Source organism: Lichenostomus cassidix, chromosome 4A, assembly GCF_008360975.1.
Source record: "Lichenostomus cassidix isolate B80296 chromosome 4A, HeHo_3.0, whole genome shotgun sequence".
NCBI lineage: Eukaryota > Metazoa > Chordata > Aves > Passeriformes > Meliphagidae > Lichenostomus > Lichenostomus cassidix.
Window position 1 is genome coordinate 1,539,602 of NC_139485.1, and position 25,639 is coordinate 1,565,240.

General features: G+C 49.4%; 1 protein-coding gene across 6 annotated transcripts in view; it reads left to right on the forward strand.

Moving 5' to 3' along the window:
* Positions 1-25,639, forward strand: part of ARHGEF9 (Cdc42 guanine nucleotide exchange factor 9) — a 201,731-nt gene that overhangs the window by 7,978 nt on the left and 168,114 nt on the right. For all 6 annotated transcript variants that reach the window (XM_085060023.1, XM_085060024.1, XM_085060018.1 and 3 more), the window contains exons 2-3: positions 15,457-18,182; positions 24,634-24,781. In XM_085060023.1, coding sequence (XP_084916149.1) covers positions 15,525-18,182; positions 24,634-24,781 — 2,806 coding nt within the window. In that variant the 5' untranslated portion in view covers positions 15,457-15,524. The remainder of the gene's footprint in view (positions 1-15,456; positions 18,183-24,633; positions 24,782-25,639) is intronic.

Sequence of the window (25,639 nt, forward strand, 5' to 3'; positions counted from 1 at the left end):
CCTTAAATGATGAATGAGAATGATGGTGGATCTTAAACCCCCTTCTGCTTTTTTAATTCCCTTTGAGTGAACAAACTGAATCTACAGCAGAGCCACCAGAACAATCCTAGAATGGTCTGGGTTGAAAGCGACCTTAAAGAACATCTTGTTCCAAACCCTGGCATGGGCAGGAGCACCTTCCTCTGGAAGGTTTGCTGGGTTCCAGCGTGGGCCTGTGCCAGGCAATGCTGGATCAGCTGTGATTACTTATTGTAAAGCAATAATTCCGGGTTTCCCAGTGGCAAACACAGCGCCAGAGCTGGGAGGGCTCTGGCCACCACCAAACAATCAAAATTGAATAATAGGCTGCGCTCCTGCTCCAAAGAGTGGGCTGATGGGAGGGAGGAAAAACAGGAAAAAAGGCTGTTAGTCACTAGGGTGAGGTGCTGCCCCTCTAGACAGGGTGCCAGGGCTGTCCCAGCACATCATCTGTGGAGAGCGGAGCTGGAGGGCAAGAGAAGCAGGGGCTACAAAAGCCCCATGTAAATGCAAACATCTGAGCCAGGAGGGATGGAGCTGAGTTCCTCAGCTGGGATACCCACAGGGACCTTCTGCCAGGTCTGATGCTGGGAACTGTGCAAATGGGTTGGTGCTTGCCAACAGGGATCCTGCAGAAGGGATCTGCTGCAGCAAGAGCCAAACCTTCGCTTCTGACCCTGCAGTGGTTGATGTTTTCTCACTCTGGGGTGCAGCAGCAGTGCCTGTAATTCTCCGAGGGCAGGAACTCCTCTGTGGCCTCTCTCTGGTCTGTAATTGGTCCCTGTGACTTCTTGCCATAATAATTAAAGCCAAGTGTTTAAATAAACTTTTGTGAAGATAATGAGTTGCATGAGGTGGAAATATTTGTATAAAATGGAAGTAAATAAATGACATTTCAGGGCATAACCCAGCCCATGTTTGACACAGCTAGAAGCAGTTTTCTCGAAGATGCATGTTATTCCATAATTGCCTGTTAATGAAGTTCTTGCCTCTCTCCTCTGAAGCGTTTGCCCTTGTCCAGAATATAGGAGGAAGCAGCAGCTTATATGGAAGTTACATGACCCAGGGTGGCGTGTTTGTACTCCTTAAAGCTCCTCTGTGATCAGTGGGTTTTGCACCTATAAAGGATGAGGACAATGCCATGAAAATGGTCTATGGGAAATACAGGGAGTCTATTCCTGTGATTTTGGGCTTGAATGTTTTGAGTGATAATTACTCTGTAATCTTTGCAGGCACCTTGCTTTGATTCCTGGAAAGTCTCACCTTTATTTACAGCTACAGTGTAAGTGTGTTTAACAAGAAAGGATTGAAAACTTGAAGAATTTTTTTTGGGAAGAGCTTTGCTGCAGGATGCTGCAGGACAGCTCCCTGGATCTGTGCAGTGCTGTAGCCAGGGAACATGGACTGAGTGCTAGATGCTCCTTGAGCTATTCAGAAGATCAGAAGCATTGCCTGTCTTCCCTCAAACACACAAAAGGAGGTGCAGCCTTGGCTGGAAGCAGGAAGGAGCCAGGGATTGAGGTGGTGTTGGAGGAACTCCTCTGTGCTGCACTTCCCTCGTTCTTTCTGTCCCCTGTATGAGGAGAATACAGTGCAAGGATGAACATTGAGATCCCTAATCTGGGTTCAGTTTAGGCACCTAAATACATGTTTGAGTGTGTCAGAGGGAATCCTGATTTTGGTGTTAAAGGCACAGCTCTCCCCCTGGCAGTGGGACAGGGTTGGGAGGGAGCTGGGTTAGGGGTGTATGGGAGCATTTCCTGAGTGGGCAGGAGGGTTTCTAGAGAAGCAGCAGTCTGGGACAGGATCTTCTGCAGAGTCCAGCCAAGTATCCTTCAGAGCATGGTGTTAACCTGCTCTTCTGCTGGTGGTAGAAAGCTGGGGCTCAGCCTCACGTGGCTTAAATTGGGATTTCTAACTATGGATGTGTGGGGAAACCATGTTTGGAGCTGGCTAAGTAAGAGGTCTGGAGGCTGTGGAGCTGCATTGCTGTAGAGATGGGTCAGAACTTTGTGTTCTTAGAATATCCCAAGTTGGAAAGGAATCACAAGGATTGTTTAAGTCCAACTCTTGGCCCTGCACAGGACAACCCCCAAAATCACCATATAACCCAGCTCCCAGGTGAGACGCTTAATAAATTTATCTCTTCCTTTGCCCCTGCTCTGGTTTTACACCCAGCTGCCCTTGAGGGAGCCAGGGGAGGGGCAGCTTGGGAGGGAAGTTCAGCACAGGCTTCTGCCAAGCTTGGAAACAAATGAAACAAGGGTGATGCCTTTGACATGAGCATCATAAAGATTGGTTTTTGATGAGTGCTTTATTCCTGCCTCATTCCTGCCCTCCTGGACCTGTTCTGTCATCCACTGGGGGCTGTGGGGCAGCCCTGACCTGTGTTTCTGTGCCCACAGGCAGAACTGAAGCACCCACCTGCCCCTGTGCCAGGGATGGCTCTTTGCAGCCCTTCCCAGTTGCTGTGTCTTTTAGAGAGGTTATTTCTGGCACACTCTGTCAGGTTTCTTGATTTTCTTGCTGCAGGTAGTTGTGAAATAGCAGCTGTTCTGCAAGTGCCACTGCTGGGCTGGCACTTGTTTGCCTGCTCCTGTGAGGGAGAGGGAGAGTGGATTAAGGACAGACAAGAAAAAGAGGGATTAAATCAATGAAAAATCCCTCTGGTTCTGTAGGAATTGAGTTTTGCTCAGGTTTTCTGCTGGACAAGCCCATATTCTTAAATTTATTTTTTTTAAGCACGTCTGTTGTTTCCTCTGAAGGAAGAAAGGGTCACTTTTTCCGCGCTGCTGACGTGAGTGGTGAATCACAGTGGTTGTGGGAAGGTGCTGTCACTGGGACCAGTAACCTGTCAGAATACTTGCTGCCTTCATTCTGATGTCCTGAAGTGTTTTGCAGCCCGTGTGCCAAGTGGTTGGGTATGACCACAGCTCAGAATGCACTTTGGATGCTTCTCAAGGGGAGTGGACAGGAAGGATTGACTCCTTAAAGATTTTGATTTCCAGGCAGTGCTGTAGCCTATGGATGGGAGTTCATTTTACTACAGGAAGGAAATGTGTCAGCACATAGCAAAGCTCCAGCATATGGTTGTGCCTTGGTGCTCCAGCCAGATGAGAGGTCTAGCTCTGGAGTGCCATGCAGAGAGCTCAGAGGGTTTTGTGGATGCTGGGGAGCTGCTGGGAGCTGGGGCTGCTCCTGCCCTGCCTGTGCAGGCAGGTGGAGCCTGCGTGGGAGTTGTGCAGCTCCTGCAGCAGCTGAGCAGGGTTTGAACCAACCCCAGCACCGAGGAAACACGAGCTGGGCTGCCTAGCCTTGCAGAACTCACATCCTTGTCTTTTCCAAGGATTTGCAGCCTCATGCTTGGCTGCTGTGGAGCTCCAGGGCTGTCCAGAGCTGTGGAAAGCTGCTCAGCCTTGGCTGAACACTGTCACCTATCAAGAATTTGGGTTTGTGTGACATGAGCTGGCAAATCCAGATGCTGTTTTTTTTTGCCTGATAGCAATGTTTGGATATCCATGCCGTGCAATTTCCTGCAAAAAACTGGATATTGCCTGCACGTGTTCCCAAGCTGTTTGTGTTTTAAAGCATGGTGTGAGTGAAGTTGCAGGTGTCCTGGGCTCATCCTTGGAGCTGCACCTCAGAGGGGATGGCAGACCCTCACTTTTGGGGTGACTGGTCCTGTCCTTTCCTGTTTGTGGCTTCTCCTTAGTCTTTTGCCACCCATGGCAATAAATTCACTTGTTGAAAAGGAGACATTGAACAGACTATACAGAATATAGAAAAGGGTGAAAGGTGCCTAATACTCAGAACACAATCCCCAGCTCCTTGTAAAAAAAAAATAAAAATCAGGCTTTGTTCCATAAATAGGGACAAAGGGAATCTTTAACTGCTTGTGCTCTGCTGAGTTCTGAACCCTAAAAGAAGAGGTGAGTGTATCCTTGGGGAGAGCAGGGTGGGAAGGCAGAGGAGCCATGGCTGTATGGCCACCTGTGTGAGCACAGCCCCATCCCCACAGCCGGGGAGAGTGGTGGGGCACAGGCAGGAGATGAAAAGCTCATCAGCAGTGATGCTAATTGGATGTGATGTTGGTTCCCTGCGTGGCCCAGTGGAGTGTGGCCGGCTCGAGCAGCCCCTGGAGCGTGAGCAATGGGAGCTGACAGCCCCTTTTGCAGGGCAAAGCCATGCTGGGGACACTGTGCATGGGCCAGACAGGGAATGTGCTCCCTGTGTCCCTTCAGCTCGGCCTGCTTGGTTTAGTGTCCCTCTGGGCTGCCATTGATCAGCTATGGGTTCAAGTCTTGGGTATGAGATGAGGACCAGCCAGGCCCAGGCTGAGCTGCACAAATGCAGGATAACACCTACAGCAACAGCAGCATTCCCAGTGAAACTGGACTCCAAACATCACCCAACTGCTGTAGCTCCTGCAGAGCATCCCTGTGTGCTAGCCTGGGCTCAGTGTGGGCTGCTGGTTGGCGTGGAGTGGCTCTGGATGCAGAGAAAGGATGATTTTTGGTTCTTGCTGTTGAGGGGGAAGGCAGCAGAAAGGTGTCTGTGTGTCTAGAAGGCACCTTGTGATTTCTGAGGGTTCTAAGCCAACCTTGTGAGGCCAGAGTAGGGTGTAGGCAGGTGTCAGCCCCCTAGGAGTTCTCAGTGTGATCCCTAGAAGTGCCTCTCTGGGTGAAAAGCCCCAGCCTGAGAGCAGACCAGGCACATGGCAGTCACTGGGATTTTCTAGAAACACCAGATGAGTTTTTTCATGTGCCTAAAGGCAATTTAGTGCAATTCAGACCTGCCTTCCTGAGCTGGATATCTCAGAATGCTGCGATGGATGAAGGCACAGCAGCTATCATGGGCCTCTCTGGGACATCAAACCTTCAGACAACCAGAAACTGGATTGATATTACTGAAAAGCAGTGCAGAAGATTCCTCAAGGAGTTGTTTGCTGCTGAGGGCAAAGACATTTGTACACCTGATACCTGGGGCTGTAAAGTGAGACTTGTCACTGATTTCAAAGCAGGGTAGGGAGATAGCCTTTGCCTACCAGGTGAGGCTGTCCTTGATGAGTTGGGTTTTCCAGAATGTGGTGCTTGGGGAGTTAAGAATCAACCAGCTCCTGTCCAGTCCTGTGTTTGTGTGGTTGTGTCAAACTTTTCTGGGATAAAGGGGAAAGGAGAATGGGAAATTCCACCTATGCAGCTGCCTGAGAGGAGCAGGTCACTTGGGATCTGTTTGGAGGTAGAAATAGGGCTGGAAGTGAGACAATGAAGTACATGTAAGATGTCATTTGACATCGCCAGGGCCATGTCAGGGAGTTGCTGAGTAACCTGCTGAACTAATCCGTGGAAATGTTTGAGCAGAACGCGTTGCTGCATGTGCTCTGAGTCCCTGCATGTGAATTTGGGGCTGGTGCTGGCACCCAGCTCTTTGTTTCTAATCCTGATCTGAATGTGCTGAACATACATTAACACAGAATGCCAGATTGGGAGGTCTGTAACTATGGCAATATCCTACAAACGTGACCCTCTGCTCCTCGTCTCAACGTTGGCATCAGCGAGCTGCCTTGTAAGATGGCACTCCTTTTTTCTTGTAGTAATTCCATGTCAAAGAGGAAATATAAATAAACTCCCCAAACAAAAGAAGCAAGGAAAAAATAATTCTTTCAAACATTTGAGCAGGAACAATAGGGTAGGATATGCACTCTCTGGGGAGGGCTAATGGCTGAAACCGATAGGAGCACAGTGCTGCCTTGGTCTGTACCTAGCCCAGAGCTTGGCTCAGCGAGGATTATTTATAGCAAATGTTATGGCAGAAGCATGTGTGACCTGTAGGCTCCCAGCAAGGGGAAGAGCTTTCCTGTGCTGTCTCTGGGATACAATAGACAATTATTTAGACACTATCTTTGTCTCAAGATATAAACAATTAAACGCTGGCTGCTGATTTCTGCTCTGATGTTGAGCCCGTGGGCAGCCATGCTTTCTTGCTCAGGGATTTGTGGAGAAGGCAAGGATTTTAAAGAAATGTCACAGCTGTAAAGTTCCTGAGGCATCTCTACCAAACTAATTGGAAATGCAGAGTAATGTCACAAGCATCACGAAGTTGTTGCTTCCCAGCATCCTCCCAAAGGATGGCAGCCAGGGGTTCAATATTGTTCAGCTGACATTAATGGGGTGTGTATGGGTGTAGACCCCTGAATCTGCCTGTCTATTGTGTTTTAGCTCATCACTGTGGTATTAAAGTACCTACAGCTGCTACTGGATAGTAATTAAATGTTCTTACATATAATTAACTACTTTCAACTGACTACTGAACAGCTTAAATAATCTGCATGTAATGGCAGATATTTCGGTATTAGAATGGCGATGGTGCCAAATAGCTGGGGAGGCTGGGGAAACATCACCTTGTGCTGGCAGATGACTCCTTCTTCAGGCTCCCTCCTTTCCTGAGGGTCCCTGTCCATCCTGGGTGCCAATACCCAGAGGATCCTTTTGGATCTCTTCAGGACTCACCTCAGTTTTATTTTCTGTGAAGCAAAATAATTTAAAATTGCAGAAAGGGGGAAATGTGGAGGAGTGTGCAAGGGGTGATGCTGCTGTGGTGCAGTGGGCAGAGGGTCAGTCTGCATCTGCAGTTCCTGAGTGAGCTCTGTGAATCTGGAGGAGCATTTAGCACAGGTACAGCCCCAGAAGTGTGTGGGCTTTGTGAGAGGCTTGGTCTAAAATTCAGCTTCAGCAGGAACTAATCTGTTATGTGTTCATTGTTTCATTCCAGTTGTGTTCCAGGGCTTTTATACCTCTGTGTGTTTTCCTGGAGCTTCACTTCTCAGCTTTGTACCAGGAGCTGCTGTTTCCCTGTGTGTATAAAGCTGTTCTGGCTTGCTGTAAGGTCTTAGGGCTACATGTGCTGCAGAGCCCAGGACTGGTGCCCTGCTGAGCTGCCTGGCACCTCCCTGCAGTGCCAGCCCATCTCCCAGCGAGCCCCAGTGTGGAGCTGTGGTGTTTGCAGTGAGCTGGTCTCTCCCTGGCAGCCCCAGCACCAGCCCAGTTTGTCTGACAGATGCAGTGGAGCATCTCTCTCTCTCTCTGCCCCCCTCGGCCGCAGGCAAAACGAGTCTCCTGCTCTAATTTCATTCTGTTTAGCCACCGCACAAACTCTAAAGCTCCCTGAAATGGGAAGGAAGTAATGTTTAAATTATACATGAGTGAACTGATTTACTCAGCCTGAAGTTTTGAGTTCCGTCCTTATAAATACAGGGCTGGAGCTATCAGTCTGCACATCCATCCGTCTGCCCGGTGAAGATTGAATTAGCAGGGACACAAACACAGATCCAGGACTGTAAAAGCTTTGGCTTAAACCAGTGCAAACCATGTGGGGCATATGTTGCTGCCACAGGGAATGCAGCGTGTTTGCCTGGGGTTAACTTGTCTGGTAGTCTGCCCTCAGTAATGGAGGAGACCGTTGCTGCAGGGTCCTTTCTGCCACTGGGAAGTGGTCACCATCCCTGGAAATACTCAGAATATGTGTGGATATGGCACTTGAGGACATGGTTTAGTGGGCAGTGTGATGGTCGTGCCGGGTTGATGGTTGGACTCAGTCATGGAGGTCTTATCCAACCTTAATGATTCTGTGATTCTAAAACTCAGTGTTTTGATAAGGTCTGTCGACTCTGGACTGGGAAGGGATTCAGACTGCTCTCCTGTCTGCCTCCTGCTCCTAATGAAGGGGTTTAGCTTCCTGTGGAAGGGATTTTGCAGAGTATGTAAAATGCTGGTTCAATTCTATGGTTGCTTCCTATGGGCACCAGCCCCGTGCTCCTTGGGGAGCCAGAGCCGGAAAATCGTAACCGCGCTCGCTGATGGCCTGGAGATCCCTTTTGCAGATGTTTCACCCAAGTCTCTCCTTCCACCTCTATTGAAAAAAATGAACAATCACGCTGCAGTGCTGCCATGCCTGGCTGAAGCCCAGCAGCAAACTGTCCTCCTTGACACAGAAACAGAGGATGCCGAATTTTTGTAGGGTGGATGCAGTGGTTTGTGGTGTGGGGATCTGTCAGGTGGGCAGGGACTCGATCATCAGGCTGCATCCTCAGGGTGTGCTCTGTGAGCAAACACAGCTCTGCACTCAGTCCTTGGATGCTTCACCCAGAGAGGCTGAAATGTCTGCAGAGACATAAACAGAAAGGGGGAGAAGTCACGATTCTCTCCCTATTTGTTTGACCTAAATACACTGAAGTAACTGTACCCCCATGAAAGAGATAATTTCCTGACGCTGGAGAGCATAACATCTGTTTCCTCCCATTTTTTTTCAGTGGTAGAACATGGTAACGGAAGAACTGGCGGGGTTTTCTTTCCTCTTTTTCTTTTGTATAGCAAGAGGCGCTGCATGCTTGGGCTAAATAGGCTCTCCGAGAGCAGACAGGTTTCTCTCAAGGGTTACATGATCATTTGTTCTCTATTTTCTCTCCTTCCTGCCTCCCCCCGCCCCTCCTGGAGAGGAGCGGATACAGCGAAGCCCAGGCAGGACTTCCTCAGCTCAGCCATGCCTTCTGGCAGGCTGCGCCGCGTGCCCTCTCCCCGTCACCCCCCTTCCCCGAAAAACAATGGCCAAAGGCTCCTTCTTGTTTGTTATTTTGGATCCTGCAGAGGAAGAGCCGAGTGGAAGATCGTGTCCCTGGGGGCCCTCGGTGCATTCCAGCTCCAGCAGCGCCCGGCGAGGCTGTCGGCGCCTGGGCTGTGCCGGCCCTGGGCCTTTCTCTCCAGCCCGGTGATGCTGGGGGGAACCATGGGTTTGGAGCAAAGGTAGCACTGCTGAAAGGTGAGAGAAGGGGGATGGAGAGCTTGGAGGGGTGTCTCAAGTCGCTGCTCTGCAGTGAGTGTGGATCCTGTCCTTGGAACATGCAGCACAGCTCAGGTTGTCACGATGCCAAGAGGAGCTGGGCTTTTGTGCTGACCATTTCTGACATTGTTTGAATCCCCAGTTTCTCCTTTGCAGTTGGGGTGTACTGAGCCTCTACCTCTGGCTCCAAAACCCTCCAGGATGACCTTGGGTCTCTCCAGGTGCTTTGAGCCAGCGGCTCTGTGGTGGGAGAACACGTTTCTGGCATGTGGTCCTGTCTAGGCTGCCCCGAGGGCAACCCCACCGCCAATTTCCTCTTTGTTCCCTTCAAAGGCTTGTTGTTTCTCAGGGCGCCAGTCAAAATAGTTCTTTCAGGTCATTTTATAGAAGGGATTTACAATTTGACTGGAACCTGGGATATGCAGTCTGCAGAATCCCACAGCACCAAGGCATCCTGGAATCACAGAATAGGTTTGGGATGGAAAGAACCTTTGAAATCATCTCATTCCACCCCCTACCATGGGCAGGGACACCTTCCACTATCCCATGCTGCTCCAAGCCCCATCTAATCTGACCTTGGACATTTCCAGGGATGAGGCAGCCACAGCTTCCCTGGGCACCCTGTGCCAGTGCCTCCCCACCCTCATAGCGCTTCAGAGCACTAAATATATATTTTAAAAAGTTACCTTTGCTTGCTGCCCAGAAGCTGCAGTGATCTGAAGTAGACTTCAGGGATTGTGTGGTGCCTGCTTGGCAAACAGCCTGAGCTGTGTGGTGTTAAATGAGCAGTTTCTTTTCATCACGGGGATCTCTTGAGAAAACTCAGCCTGGGTCAGACCTTTCCTAACTGATGCTTCCTTTCTAGCAGGTCTTACTACCCTGCTGCCTTTGGACCTGGTGTGGTGGTTTGATCTGGTTTAACAGCCTGGTTTTGCTCTGGTTGTGGATAACTTGTGTAGGGCAGCTCAGCAGGAGATTGCCCATGGAAAGTGTCACTCCCTGAGGGGTGGCTTGTGACAACTCTGATTGCTTGGGCCTGATTCAGTGTGCTTTAAGTCTGTGAGAACTGTCAACTTCAGTAGGTGTTCCCTGGGCCTGTGCTGTCATTTCTGCTGTCTGTCTGCTCAATTACACTGAAAAGGAGCAAAATTGCTATTACTCCCACCTGTATCATGCAGGAAGAGCCTGTTGCCAAGGGAATGTTGTGCAATCACGAGTGAGATACAGAGTACCTATTTCTCTCTTAGAGATTTGGATAACGCAAAAAATATGGAAAGAATTTGGAGGGGGAATCATGACTGTAGATACAGATGTTTGTGTAGAACACCCGGTGCCACTGGCTGGAGATTTTATGAATCTCTGCTTATTTGTCCCTTTCAGTGACCTGGAAAAGGAAAGTGAATTTTCAGAATGAAGGGTGGCTGCTTGTGTGATGGGAAAAGCAGGGCAAGGTGGGGACCCACATAACCCCTGCACACTGGAGCTGTTGGCAGTGTTTGAGTGGTAGGTGGGGTTTTATAGGACCATCTTTCCCTCCAGGTGAGGTGCTGTGTGTTTTGGAGAGCAAACACAGGAGCCTTTGGTCTCCAAACCTGGCTGAGCCACCCTCCTTGGGCTCAGGGAATCCGAGGGTAGTGGAAAAGAGGTGGAGGTAATTGTGTTACTTTGTGTTTTCTGTGGTTAAAGCCCTGCTTTAAGTGGTGGTAGTCCCAGCTCAGCTGCGGGGTGGTAACTTGCTGTGACTTGATATCTGCTACTGCAGCTCAAGGAGGGGCAAAATAAACAGGTGGTTGACAAGTGGTGTAGTTTTCTGGCTAATAGCTGTTTGTTCAAAACCTCTTTCTCCTGCACCCCAGAAAGGTGGGTGATGGTTCCTCAGATACTCTCAGGGCTGTTCTCCTCCAGACTCAAATTTTCTTTTTTTGTCATGATGAGCCTTAATGCCCCCAAGCCTGTGTGGTTTGGTTGATAAGGCCACCTTTGCCCTGCTTGGCTGACGGAAGGCACAGGTTTCCCCCAGGCAGCTGCCACAGGTGTTTGCACAGCGGCGGATGCTGCATTCGGCAGCTCCAGCACGCAGCGGAGCAGAGCAGATTTTGGCTGCTGCTCAGGGAAGGCTGAGGGAAGCTGGAATTTGCCTCGGTGGTGGGAGGCTGTGCTCTGGGTGAGGCAGTGCCAGTCCTGGGGCAGTGCTGGGACCGTGGGCACTGAGGAGGCTGCACTGGGAGTTGGCTCCTGCCAAGGTCAGCCTGTGGTTTCAGTGTGTGCAGTCCTGCAGGTGTGAATGGGGGAATTCAAACATCAGCAGGGTGGTTTTGGAGGTGAGGGGAGGTTCAGGCGTGGCTGTGGTGGAAGGGAAGGTGGAGAGGAGGCACCAAGCACTGGCCACAGAATGGATCTCCTCTCTGCTTAGAGTGCTCAGGTCTGGCTTTGTGGTGGCAGCTCCAATGTACATCTGGTTTAAAGCTGTCTAAAAAAAAATTAAACCTCCCCATATTTAATTTGAAAGCCACCCATGTGTCCTGTGATTCTGGATTCTGTTGCTTCTCTGGGGAGGGCTGTGCAGGATCTTATTATGAGCTCTCTTTTGCCTGACACATGAGGAACAGCCTGTCTCCTCTATGCTAGCATCCCTCCAAAGACTTCACAGGCAAGCCTCTTCCCTTTGAATCTTCTTTTCCTCATGCAGGATCCACCCAGCCAAAAACAATAAAACATAAAACTGGAAAGAGAAAACAAACAAAAAAAAAGGAGCCATTTGTGATTTCTGTCTTTTGCTGCCAGTTGGCTGCATGACTTGAAACAACTAAAATGCTTTTTATTTTTCCCACTCATTCCAACCCATTCCAATGTGTTAGTCTTTAAGTTGCATCAGGAATGTCTGGGAATAACTTGCATCCCAAAGCGACAGCCTGAGAAATGAGGAGCTGGTCTCCTCCTCAAGCACCAGATGGAGGAACTGTCCTGCTAAACCCTTGGGTTTTGGGAACAAAAGCTTCTGTGGTGTGAATTTGTGCTACAGGGTTTAAATGGAGGCTGGTGGTGTTGAGGCCCCAAAAGTGCTTGGAGAAGGAGGTTTTCTCTTAAAACCTCCATGGTGGCAAGAACAAGCGGCTGAGTTAATAAATGGCTAAAGCAGAGCGGGGCAGCATGGGGAGCATCGTCACTGTGCTCTTGGGCTGGATAACTGTGGGGTGTAAATGGAAGTGCCCAGTGAGGCTGTGTGACTGCGTGGGGTGTGTTTGGCAGTGTGGGGCTGGGCTGGGTAACTGGGGGGTGTATTGGGCAGGGTACATTTAGGATGTGTAATTGTGGGGTGTATTTGGCTATATTCCCTGGGGTGTACTTGGCTGTATTCCATCAGGATGTGTAACTGTGGGGTGTATTTGATGCTGTACATTTAGGCAGTGTGGGGTATATTTGGCAGCACGCATGTAGGCTGTGTCACTGTAGGATGTATTTGGCTGTATTCCATCAGGATATGTAACTGGGGTGTATTTGGCAGGGCACATTCAGGCTGTGTCATTCTGGGGTGTGTTTGGCTGTATTCCATCAGGATGTGTAACTGGGGTGTATTTGACAGGGCACTTTCAGGCTGTGGCACTCTGGGGTGTATTTGGCTGTATTTTTCAGGCTGTGTCTCTCTGGGGTGTATTTGGCTGTATTTTTCAGGCTGTGTCTCTCTGGGGTGTATTTGGCTGTATTTTTCAGGCTGTGTCTCTCCGGGGTTCATTTGGCTGTATTTTATCAGGCTGTGTAATTTTGGGGTGTATTTGGCAGGGCACTTTCAGGCATTCAGGCTGTGTCGCTTTGGGATGTCTTTGGCTGTATTTTATCAGGCTGTGTAATTTTGGGGTATATTTGGCAGGGCGCTTTCAGGCTGTGTCACTGTGGGTGTATTTGGCAGGGGACATTCAGACTGTGTTGCTTTGGGGTGTATTTGGCTGTATTCTATCAGGCTGTGTAATTTTGGGGTGTATTTGGCAGGGCACATTCAGGCTGTGTCACTGTGGGGTGTATTTGGCTGTATTCTATCAGGCTGTGTCTCTCTGGGGTGTATTTGACAGGGCACATTCAGGCTGTGTCACTGTGGGGTGTATTTGGCTGTATTCTATCAGGCTGTGTAATTTAACACACCACCACTGGGGTGTATTTGGCACGGTACTTTCAGGCATTCAGGCTGTGTCGCTTTGGGGTGTCTTTGGCTGTATTTTACCAGGCTGTGTAATTTTGGGGTGTATTTGGCTGTATTCCATGAGGCTGTGTAATTTTGGGGTGTATTTGGCTGTATTCCATCAGACTGTGTAATTTTGGGGTGCATTTGGCAGGGCGCTTTCAGGCTGTGTCGCTCTGGGTTGTATTTGGCTGTATTCCATGAGGCTGTGTAATTTTGGGGTGTATTTGGCTGTATTTTATCAGGCTGTGTAATTTTGGGGTGTATTTGGCAGGGCACTTTCAGGCTTTGTCACGCTGGGGGATGTTGGGTACATCCAGTCCCACCAGTGGCCCCAGCAGAGCCAGAGCAGAGCCAGCAGCAGTGCCGGTGGCACGTCACACGATCAAACAGAGGGCGAAAATGGCAAAGAGGAGTCACGGCGGGGGGAAAAAATGGTGAGCAGCAGCACTGTGAGCACTGGGGCTGGTGAAGGTGGCGAGGAGGAGCTGCTGGAGCAGGGGGATGATCCCTGGCAGGACCTGCGGCCTGTGCAGGCCCCACGGCAGAGCAGGCTCTCCTGAGGGAGTGGGGCCTGGGATGGCCCCACATGACAGGAGGCTCCACACAGGGGCAGGGGGATGTTCCTAGCAGGAACTGTAGCCTGTGGAGGTGATTCCTGGCAAGAATTGTAAGCAGTGGAGGCCCCACACAGCGTCAGGTTCTCCTGACAGTAACCATGGCCTGTGCAGGCCCCACAGGAGCACGGGGCAAGTATGAGAAGGAAGGAAGGACGACTATTATGTCTCGACCATAGCTCTTCCAGTTCCCAATCCCTCTGCACCCGTTGCTGGGAGGTAGATCCCTCAGAAGATGGGAAGTTGAGCCATGGGGAAAAGGGGATGGGTGAGGGTAAGGCATTGTGTTAGTTTTATCTTCGTTTCTCGTCGTCCAAATCAGTTGGCAATAAATCAAATTGACAGCGATTGGAAGGGGATCACTGTATTTTTATGGCAGCCCATCAGCTTTGTTATCTTACTCCCCCCTTGCCTTGGTTGGGCACACAGTGAGTGGACATCTGGCAGCCCACCGCAGCAGCAAACATTCATTTCTGCTACCCTAAGCACTGCTAGTGCCAAAAATGCTTGGCACAACCCCTGTGGCAGGGCTCACAGAAAGCCAGATGACTATTGTCCATAAAAAAGTGGGATGGTAGCTGTTTCTGTTGGCTGTGCTCTGCTTCTGTGGTGCCTCTGCCATCTGTGGGGGTCTCATGGGTTATCCCTTGTTGAAGACAGATGTGGTGACAAGGTAGAAAGGAGCTTATTTGACTGAATGCAAGGGTCATGAGCTGTTCAGGGCAACACCTGCTGCATGAATAACCTTAGTTTTAACAAAAATAGCAAGTTTAAATGCTTTTCGTAGATACAGGGACTGTTCATATTGCTGGTGTGCCTCTGCTGCTGCTCAGGGGAAAGTAGAGAGTTTCTCCATTGTCAAACCCACGACATGGGAGCTCACTGTGTCTTCCTTCTTCCTCCTAAGAGTAGGATTGGAAATGGAGGAAATTTAACTCTTTTTAGTACCTGGCATGTAGTTCTGCTTGTTGTGAAGGTAGACAGCAAAGCCAGGACCAGCAGATCCAGACCCAGGAAGCTGTAATTTCAAGACAGGGCAGAGGTATTCCAGTGGAAGGGAAGCTTTAGGATCTGAGCAGTTCAGCTGTATTCCCCCAGGTGGTTCAGAATGGTTTCCATTGCTGTTCCATGTGGGGTACTTGTACTTTTGATCCTGTCCACTGGAACTCACTTGAGAGGAACACATTTTGTGTAGTGTTGAGTGGTAGCCAAGCAGCTTTCATTGAGCAGATCCAGTTCCAGTGAGGGATTCCCATGCCGGTGCCATCACTACAGCAGGAAAAACCTGGCTTGGATATTCGATGAGTTTTCTGATGTTGTAGTATTTCAGAATTGCGTTGCTTCTAGGAAAAGGCTCATCCTGACTTTTCTTTAAATGCCTGCTTGGAGAGACTGAACTATTGGGAACATGTTGCCGGTTCCTGGCAGGTGGGGATGGTGGAGGTGACAGTGACATGTGCATAGACACTCACTGGGATTTCCTATTTCTCTCTCTGCTATGAACTGTGATGCATTTAGAGTCACAGCCACTCGCAAAACGAAGATGTGATTCATGGGATTCTGAGCATACTTTGTGGTAACTTTATTAGTGCAGGAAGTTTATTTGTGGTCACTAAATGTTCAGTCATTTAAATCAGATTTAAGTAGCTTTAAAATTTATATGGTTTGGAAGCAAAATTTCAGCCTCCCTGGGATCAATGGGGAAACCACCACAGCCACTGGGATAAGATTTGACTTGTGATGCTTTAAGAAATTTGTCTTCTAAAAAAGTTTTCCACTCCTAATTGCATTCCTTTGTTCTTTTTCCTTAAGTCTTGTGAAGAAAGCAATCTGAAGACGATGCATCCGTGACTCCTGATACCAGCCTGTGAGCCAGGGCGATGGAAGTTCTAGAAGGCCGCCAGCGTACTGCTTCCGTGACCATTCCCAATGGATATACCACCAGGATTTTCCGAGCAAACACGGAGGAATGGAGCACTGATGCCCTGGAGGGCTGTAGTGCTGAGCACTGCACCTCCAGCGATGCAGTCCCCAGTGAGCAGGAGGAAACACACAGGTATAAGAAGACAGCCAAGGGCAACCGGATCTGGAATTTCGTCAGACGAAGGAAAGGACTCTCTACAAATAAAGACAGACCCCAGTCCATGATCCTGCTGGGAGTTACCTCTGAGGTCCCAGAATTAAAGAAGCCATCCTTCATAGACAGGGTGCGGTCATCAAAAAAGGGGAGATCCTCCAGGACGCCCAAGGATGTGGATTTGAGAGCATCCAGAGTGCAGGATGTGTGTGACCCTGAGGAGGACCTCCATTGCAGCGGGCAGAGAGCTGTCTACAGGGTTAAGAAGCTGAGTGATGGTCGGAGGCCCTCCCGCCACTCCTACGCGGGGTACATCGAGGATTTGGACTCTTCTTTCGAGGACATAGAGCTGAACATCAGCATTCCTGAACTCGATGCCACTGAAAGTAAATGTCTCAGGGATATCAGTGGCAGATTACACGGTGAGGATAATGATGGTAACTGCAACAGAACAGCAGCCAGGAAGAGCGAGTCTTTGAATTTTGAACACGTTAAGAGTCCTGCAGTTACAGAAGGGGACAATCAAAAGAGGTGTGCTGTGCTCCCACAGGAGAGCAGGAGAGGAAGGAGCTCTGATGTCTGGAGCTATCTGAAAGGAATTTCATTAGCTAGCAAAGATAATTCAAAGCTCCCAGATCAAAAGGCTGAAACCAATTTCCAAAACTTAGAAAATACAACAGATCATTCCGCTTCTTACTTTGACTTTGATACGCGATGTGAGGAGAATCTCAGCCAGCGGAAAAAATCAAACGGTGCCACCAAAGCCACTCACTTTGGGGGTGTTGTGAAGTTCTTAACCAGCGTGGCCGAGGCAGCTCGGCGGCTGCGAGGCTCCTCAAGGGCATTTTCCCCGGATGAGAAGAGGCCTCAGCGGAGTTTCCGAGGCCGAAGGCAGGATGTTGCCTCCCCCAAAGAGGGCTTGGTTATCGAGAATGAGAGTGCAAAGGCCTTCTGCACGGTGGGAGCCTGTCTGCAGTCCCCAGATTCAGGCACGTGGGAGAACCTGAGCTTTGAGAGTTTAGCGGGGAAGGAGCCTGTGCAGCATTGCAAAACTACGGAAGGGATGAGAGACATTGGTTCCTCTGGCCTGAACAGTGGGAATGGCAGGCTTAATGAAACCTCCCTTTCTCCCTTTGAGCCAGAGCCATCCATATCCCACCTGGCAGAGCTTGCAGATGGCTCTTTCACTGAGCTGAATAGCAAAGACCTCTCTGAGGATCTGACTGAACTTCCACAGACGACTCTGACTGAAGCAGTTCAGGACTTGGTAAGTATTCCAGAGAAGACCCAGGTCATGGCCAGGGACCTGCCACCTTCTCCTGATCTTCCTGTGAATAGACTGGATACTGTGGACCTGGGCCATTCTCCAGCTGCCAGGGGGGACTTTTCTGCAGAAACTGAAGTGCAGGCCCACCTTCCACAGGCATCGCCAGCTAAACTTGATACTGGGGATGTGGCTTGTGCTCCAGTGATTGCTAAAGACATGGATCTGTCTCCAGCTGTTGCTCAGGAGCTTTCAAAGACAGAACTGGATAATCAGGACTTGAGAAATCCTGAACTGCCTTTGCAAAACTTGTCTGGAGGTGAGCTGGAGTCTCAAGGCAATGACAGTACCCTGGAGAGGGTCGTGGGCAAGGACCTGCCGCCTTCTCCTGATCTTCCAGTCTATAATCTGGAGACTGCAGATCTGAGCTGTTCTCCAGCTGCTGCTGGTGACTCTCCTGCAGTGACTGAGGCTCAGACCCACCTTCCACAGACATCACCGAGTAAACTTGATAGTGGGGATGTGGTTTGTGCCCCAGTGATTGCTAAAGACATGGATCCATCTCCAGTAGTTGCCCAGGAGCTTTCAAAGACAGAACTGGATAATCAGGGCTTGAGAAATCCTGAGCTGCCTTTGCAAGACTTGTCTGGAGGTGAGCTGGGAATTCAGGACTCGGGCAGTGCTCCAGAGACGTCACAGGTTGTGGGCAGGGATGTGCCACCTTCTCCTGATCTTCCTGGGAATAAGCTGGATACTGTGGACTTGGACCATTCCCCAGCTGCCAGTGGGGACTTTCCTGCAGCACCTGAGGCTCTGATCCACCTTCCACAGGCAGCTCTGACTGAAGAGCTTCAAGACACTGTCTGTACTCTGGAGAAGAGTCAGGTCATGGACAGGGACCTGCCATCTTCTCACGACATTCCTGAAAATATTCTGGATGCTGCGGACATGGGCTGTTCCGCAGTTGCCGATGTTGACTTTTCTGTAGTGACTTTTTTAAAATGTTCCACAGTGAAAAGGCAGGGTTTGGAACAGCCTGGTGACCGCGTGAAAAAGCGGGGAACCACTTCATTTGTGGAACAAGACTCTGAGGAGGCCCTGGACAGAGTGGCAGAGTTTAACTGCAGCACGGAGTGCAGGCCCTTCCAAGTGCATGTCTCGAGGATTGTCTCCTCTGGACGGCTCAAAAACGGGAAGGTATGAGCGACTTTGACGATCAGGTTTGCAATGAGACCACTCTGTTGTACATCTTATGAAGCTGGTTTGCACTTGAAAGCATTTTTCTCCATCCTTCCTTGGGATTTTCAGTTAAGGAGATTGTTCTGTGAATGGTGGCAGTAGACAGAGCTTTTATATCACTCTGAGTCTGAGCTGTTATTTAAACCTCCAGAGCTGCTTCTCCTATGACCCTTTGTGTGTATCAGTGTCTCTTGAAGAGGTTGTAGCAGTTTGTGTATTTCTAAGCACTACCTTTGGTTTTTTTCCTCTCTGCATTTAAGTTCATTTGAAGTAGAAGCTCCTAAGAAGAGGGGCTTTGGCAGGTTGAAAGTTTTTGAGTGTGCCGTGGACAAAGAGAATCCAGCAATTGCACTTTGGCCTCTGTGCTTTCTTACCTAAAATGATTGTAGGAGTGATGGTCATTGATTCTTATTGGATGATACTGGTTACAGCACAGCATCTGGGACAGCTGTCAGAGTCCTGGCATGGAGTGTAGGAACAAAAAATAAAACCAGAGGGCCTGTGTCTTGCAGAGCTCATCAGATCATTTCTCATGAACTCTGTCCCTGCTCCAAACCCGTCAGAAGTTGTGTGGCTTCAATAGTTTGATGCTGAGCCTGTAGCAGAAAGCCTGGCTAAGGCTCTGGATGCATAATGTGATCAAAATACCTTTTTACTGTGACTCCACAGTGAGTGGGGTCTTGTCAGAGCTGCTCTGCATCTGTTTGTGCACAAAATGTTTCCCTTTGGGATGTTAAATACCCACCCCTGAGTGAGAGGTGGGCAATGCTGGTGGCTCTAATCATGGCAGGGCATTCCTGTGTGGTTCAAGCAAGTATTTCAAATCCCTTAAAATCCTCAAAACATTTAAGTGGACATTGCATTTTGGACTAGGTTGTGGTATTACAAATCTTCTGGTCCAGGTTGTTGCTAGGAAACCTCAGAAGTCTTGTGGATAAGGGAGTGATGTGTGTGGGATCAGAAAAGGCTATAGACTCCCCCAATAACTCTCAGCCCAATGCTGAAACACCTGCACAGGTTTCTCTGTGTGGAGCAGTTGTGCCAGGCTCTGCCTCTGTGCCAGTGGTGGGATCAGGACAGGTTTGTGGAGAAACCATGGCAGGACCAGTGTGAAGCCCAGCTTTAGGTCTTTTTGAGTACCTGCTGATTAGCTGAGGCTGGAATGAGGTGCCAGGGAGGGAAATTGAGTCAATTTGTGAAGAAACTTTCTCTTTTCATTTTGGGTTTGGAGAAACTAGAGATATTCCAGAGGTGGTGACGCTGTTCCTTGTTGGAAAAGGGGTCACAGTAGCTTCTGAGCCAAGAGAGGAAGTGTTTGAAAATTGGCAGCAGATTAGAAATGCTAGGGGGAAAAACTCTGAACTTCTGTCTCTCAGCTGAAACAGGCAGTAGTATTGTTAGTTATTCCTGGTTTTGTTTTTCTGCTCCGTTTTGTGTAATACAAAGAATTACAGAAGCTCTCTGTGTAAGTCCAGGCACTGCAGAGGTGGAGTGAGTAGTGGGTGGTCACTTCTTGAAATTTCTGGAAGAAACATTAGGAAGAGCTGGAGAGGGCTATGGTTTGATATCCCTTCACAGGGACCAAGTATTCTGGGCAGGTGCAGAAGAGAGGCGCAAAAGGATGGAGTGGAGCAGAGGGAAACACTGGGAATACAGCTGGAGCAGCCCCATCCCCGCTAGGAGGGCAGGGGCTGCCTGTCTGATCCCGGCGCTCTCAGGGCACAATCCCAGCACTTTCCCAGCTCAGCTGTGTGAACAGGAGATGCCCTCAGTCCCAGCTCAGCTGTTGCAGCTTACAAACATTACCCAGAAACTTAAATATGGTGCTTGAGATAACCGGGCAGGAAACCTCCCCCGAGTTCCCGTGGAGCGTGGCGATAGCACACGACCTCCGGGCTGCCGCGGCTTCCTCTCGCAGGGAAGGCTGCTGCCTCCTGGGCAGGAGCAGCAGCAGGGTGCAGGGGAAAGCAGACAGCCCCACCTGGGCTCTGGACACCTCCTGCATCCCAGGAACTCGTGCTGCGGATTTGGAAACGCACAACGATCCGGTGGTGGCATCAAACGCAGAGCAGTCACAGGGAGGCTAAAGGAGGGATCTTCTGGACAGGAAGAGCCCTGGAGAGTCTGCCAGCAGCTCCAGTAACAAATGACCTGAGATACCCCAGGGATTTGCTCGCCTATCTCCCATCAGGGAGCGGCACTCGGAAACACTTCACCAAAAATAAACATGGAAGAGGAGTAACTCCAGCCTGAGCGTGACAGTAGCAGCAAACTCCAGCCTCCTATTGTTTTAGGGCTCAATCCATCTCTTTGCTGGCACCTGCTCCTCAGGACAGTGGTTGGCCCTGCTGCCTCCACTCCAGGCTGCTCTGAATAGCTAGGATTTGTATTTCAAGGGAAGTGCTCAGCTACTGGCAGGCAGAAGGTGCTGCCAGGACAGGGTGGCTTGGCTTGGCTTGGCTTGGCTTGGCTTGGCTTGGCTTGGCTTGGCTTGGCTTGGCCAGCTGCTGTGAGCAAGTTCCCCAGCAGGTTTACAGTGTGTGAGAAGTGTAGGGCAGAAAGCATTTCCCAAACAACGTAAAAATTGTCCCAGAAAAAGTATAAAAGTGCCTGTTCCCCCAGAGGCTCCTGGGAGGAGATGGTGTGAGAAACAGGCTGGTGTAGCACAAGTGATGCTGGAGTGGGATTTAGGGGATCTGCACGTTGGTTCTGTCAGTAAGGAAATATGTTTAGCTGTATCTGCAATTAATGCCCCTGGTTTTTGCTTTCCTGGTCTTGCCTTTTAAAATTGTGATGTCTTCGGCAGGAGCTGAGTGATACTGTGGACAAGTAGGATTTTAGTAGTGCTGTAAAGGAAATAGCATTGCAGGAGCATTCAACAGGAGCAGCTGCAGAAAGGTAGAAAAGCACTTACTTTCCTGATAGTTGCTTTAAGACCCTATCCCAAATTCTCATGTGTTCTGGGAACTTGTGAAACAGTGAAGATAAAATGTTTTGAAGAATTGGAAGAGCAGTAAAGGTCAAAATAGATTGTCAATGGGAAATGCATTACTGCACTCACACTGCTGCAGCTCTGGAATCAAAGTGCCATCCTTATTCTGAGAGAGATGAGAAATGGAATGAGAGATTTGACGTGGAGGTTTTACTAAGTTTTGGACAGAGTTTCCATTTTCCATGTCTCCACTGAAGTGAGTTATCTTCATCCCACCTCTAAAAACCCCACAGCATCCCAACAGGGAAACTCCTGCCACAAGGAGTCAGGCATAGCCCCAGGAGTTATCTTTGACCACTTCCAGTAGCTTGAGATGATGCTTAGATGGAAGGAAGCTTTGATACCGTGTAGAATAATTTGCAGTTCCATCAGGGTTTCTGACTGGCTGATGTATCTGTGGACAGGGTTTGTGGGTGATTTGCGACCTCCTTTGGAGTGACACGAGGCAAGGTTGCAATATGGGCATCTGAATTCAGTTTGGAGTTTTCAGGACCCAGAAACAAGTTTCAGATTTATTGCTGCCAGAGAGATCCGCCATAGGATGAGATCCCTGCTTGTCCCAGGGCCACAACCAGGGGCATCTGCGGAGCCTCTGGGCTGGTGTCACCTTCATAGTGACAGAGCAGAGGGCTTTCACCACAGTCTTTCTGTGCCCTCTGCTGGCTTGTTTGGGAAAGAAGAGGTTATTTTTGTAGAGCAGAAAGCCTAATCTTTTTCCTTGGGATTTAGAGTTTTATCTCCAAAGGATTTGCAGGCTGCAGCTTGCTTCTGGCCGTTGTGGCTGCACATAGACTCCATTGGGGTTTGTGAGGCTGTTCACTGGGGGAATTAGGATTGCCAGAAGTGTGAAAATGAGATCTCTATGAGCTTGTCATGGTGGGCAAAAGGTGTGTGTCCCATAGGATGAGGTGCCAGGCTGGTGGGATGCTCTGTTTCCCAGGCAGTTTGGTTTCAGGGCTCTGTGAGGGGCTGTGTGCTCAAACTGGTGCATCACTGCAGATGTTTCTACAGAGCAGCTGTTGAGGTTGTTCCTCTGAGTCCTGGGCTCAGGATCCAAAGTGTCTCAGTGCCACAAGGGACACTTGTGCTCCTGCTCCGAGTTGCCCGCACGGATGGGGCAGGATAGGTGCTTTCAGGGCATTGGTAGGTTTTTGGGATTCCTGTGCCATGGCTGTGCTGTGTGGGAAAGCAGGAGCCTCTCCCTGCACGGTGGGTCCGACTGGAAGCGCAGGATTACTGATTTGCCTGAGTGTGCGCATGCCAGGGGATGGGTTTGCAGATTTGCTGCCTGATAGCTGGGGCACAGCTCAGATCCTCCCACAGCTTTGGGGTTTGGCTTTAGTGCAGCTCCAAGTGCCTTTTCACCAGAGGAAGATATACAGCAACTTCCCTTTTCTGTGTTTGCTGAGAAATTGCTGGTGTTGCCCAGAAAGACTGTAGTGACCTTTTGGGCTTGAGATTGTTTTATTATCTCTCTGCTTCACAACACGTTTGGAGCTGCAGAGATGGGATTGCTGAGTGGATTTATCCCTTCCCTCCCACTGCTGAATGACACTGACCAGGAAATGGTATCAGAGAGTTGATCTTCAGAGCTTTCTTCATCTCCTGCTTATTCAACTCCTGGGTTGTGTCTCAGCCTGCTGCTTACAAAAGACTTTATAGTCCATCCAAATTAAGAAACAGTACTTTACTTTCTAAATCTTGCTGTTGCCAAAAGAGTGCTGTATTCCTGTCTGCAGCGAGGTGCAATTTACTTGCAGAATGAAGATTTTGGGTATTTATGGCTTTTAATATGGTTGTGTCTGACAATCATTTTATTTTTAGAGGAGACAAAACCTCTAAAGCCTATCTGCAAGCTATTCAGAATCTTGTCTTCATAATAACGAGGAGGTGCTAGCAAAATCTTGAATTAAAGCCTATATTTAGTGCCTTCTATAGTGGGGTAGGGTTTTTTGGGAAACATATTTTTAACATTGTCAGGGAAAGGCAGGTTGAGTTTGCAAAGCTGATAGGCTTTGCATGTGTATATATAAACAGCCATGAAGCACATGGATAATTCTGATTTCCACATGTTTGCTTTAAACACATGTTGTGTCTTTCCTTCAGCTCTTCCTCAGCCTCAAAAGTTACAACAGACCATCAGGTTAGTGATAAGAAGGGGCACCTCTGGCCATTGCTGGCCTTATCCTAAGGGGACTCTCGATCCAAAACTTCCCTGGATGGAAGTTTTCCTTTGGCTTTGACATCCTCACAGCTATTTTCCAGCCAGGAGAAGTGTACTGGCTCACTGGACATGCTGCTGGTGCTGGGAGATGGAGCCTTAATTCACGCACAGCTTCCCTTTGGGGTAATTACAGCCTGTCTGCTTTGTTCTTCATCTGTAAATGAAAATAACAGCACATCAGTGCAAACGACCTGCTGGAGTCTAGAGGATGGATCCACCAAACCATCCCAGGCACCTAGTTATTAGCAGGCTCCTGGAAGTATGACAGATATGTGTGTGTGATTGAGCCTAGAAACCTCCCAGAGAGGAACACCTCCTGTTTGCTTCCCCTGACCTTTGTCAAATGATTTTTCTTCTGATTTCTTGACTCTAAGATTATACACAAGGCTTCCACGGTGTCACATGTCACAGAGAATGAAAGGAAAAGTAGGAGTTTGAATTGTGATGTTTTTAAAAAGAACATTCCATTCTGCAAAATGTCATGGTACAGTTGTCATTTTCAGGAACTTTTCCTCCTGGAATAGAATAATAAAAGTTGGAGTGAGGAAGACGCCAACGTTTTTCTCCACTTAGCTGTAAATGCCAATTCTTTGCATTAGTGTTACCAAGCATCAAGGGTATCAAAGGGGTGTTTGACCCTTCTGTGGGTGCTTCAATCAATTGCAACTGTTCTACTCAAGTAAATATTTCGTAGGCTGTGGATGCAGAGGACATACCTTGTTAGCTGTTACCATCAGTGAGCTGGCCCCATCCTGCCAAGCAGTCTGGTTGCTCTTTGCTGGCCTTTGGAAGCAGCCAGCCCTTGCTGGTACAGGGTCCTCAGCATCACCTAATTCCTTCCCTGTGTGTGCTCCTGCTGGCACTTGGGAATGGGGAGGCAGCTTCACCCCAAAATGCAGAGCAGCAAGTGGTCTCCATCAGGGTTACTCCCAGAAGTTCCTGGGACACTCAGTGCTGCTGGAAATGTTGGACTCAAACACGGTGAGCAGTGCAAGGTTCAATGGGGGCAGTGGGGCCTCCACACCAGGGCCAGCAGGAGTTGATCTTGCAGCCAGAAATGCAGCAGGTGCAGATTGCAGCGAGCCATGCTGCACCGGCTTGGAAATTCAGTGTATTGTTGCATGTCCTGTGATTGCTTTGCCTGAGATTTGACTCCTGTTGGTAAAACCCTTCTGTGCCCCTTCTCTTGGCAGCCAACATCTCATCCCTCGCAGCCGTCGCCGCAGTCGGCACCCTTCAAGGCGCTGGTGGAGCGGTGCCGCTCCGAGCCCCTGTCGCAGAGCACCCCGATGGGGCTGGACCAGCTGGGAGGGCGCATGCAGCACCTCCTCCGGAGACGTGGTGAGTGCCTCTTCTCTCCCGGCTTGGCTTTTTGGTGTCACCCATCCTGCAGGGGGTGGAAGAGTCAGGAATGGGGCTTGCATCCGTGCTGGTAGCATCCCTGACGCCAGGTGAGGGAGCTCCGATAGCCACACACTGAGGAGTTTGCTGGCTGATAGGATCAGCTTGTGTACAGTGTGTTTATGAAATAAGGCTCTTTTCTCTCTTTAATGTCTCTGAACACACTCCCCATAATTTGGTTACGAGGGAATGAACAGGTAGGCACGGGAGGTGTAAAAGCTGTTCAGCTACTGCTGTGTGAGTTTACATTCAGTGGTTTTCTCTTGGATTTCTGTCCTCTAAGAATCCTCTGTGAGGAGTACTCACTGAGTACTCACCATTTGAAGGTGGTGAGTGGTGTTGGATACTGAGATCACAACTCAAGTCTGATGTTAGTTTGGAAACATAAAAAGTGAGAGTTTTTTTCCTCTTGTGCTTGGGTACTTCTCATGATGGAGGAGGGAATCTCGTGAGCCAAAGACTGGGATGACCTCTCTGCATTTGTCCTGCTCACAGTGACACTGGAGAGAGCACCGTGGAATGCATTTGCTGGCAGGGTCTTGTGCTGGCAGGTAAATTGGCTGCTGGCTGAATAGATGACATCATTTTTTGAACCTCCTAATTAAAAAGATTGATAATGGGAGAAGGGAAATTATTTCCTGAAGGGCCACTGCTGGCACGAAGAATCCTGTGATTTAGCAACGGGCAAGCACGGGAGTGCTGCCAGCTTGTGCTGGCATTGCTCGGGAGCACTCCGGGGATCCGGGCGCTTGATGGATGGTGGCAGCACATCAGGGTTAAGAAGAACCAGGGAGGACA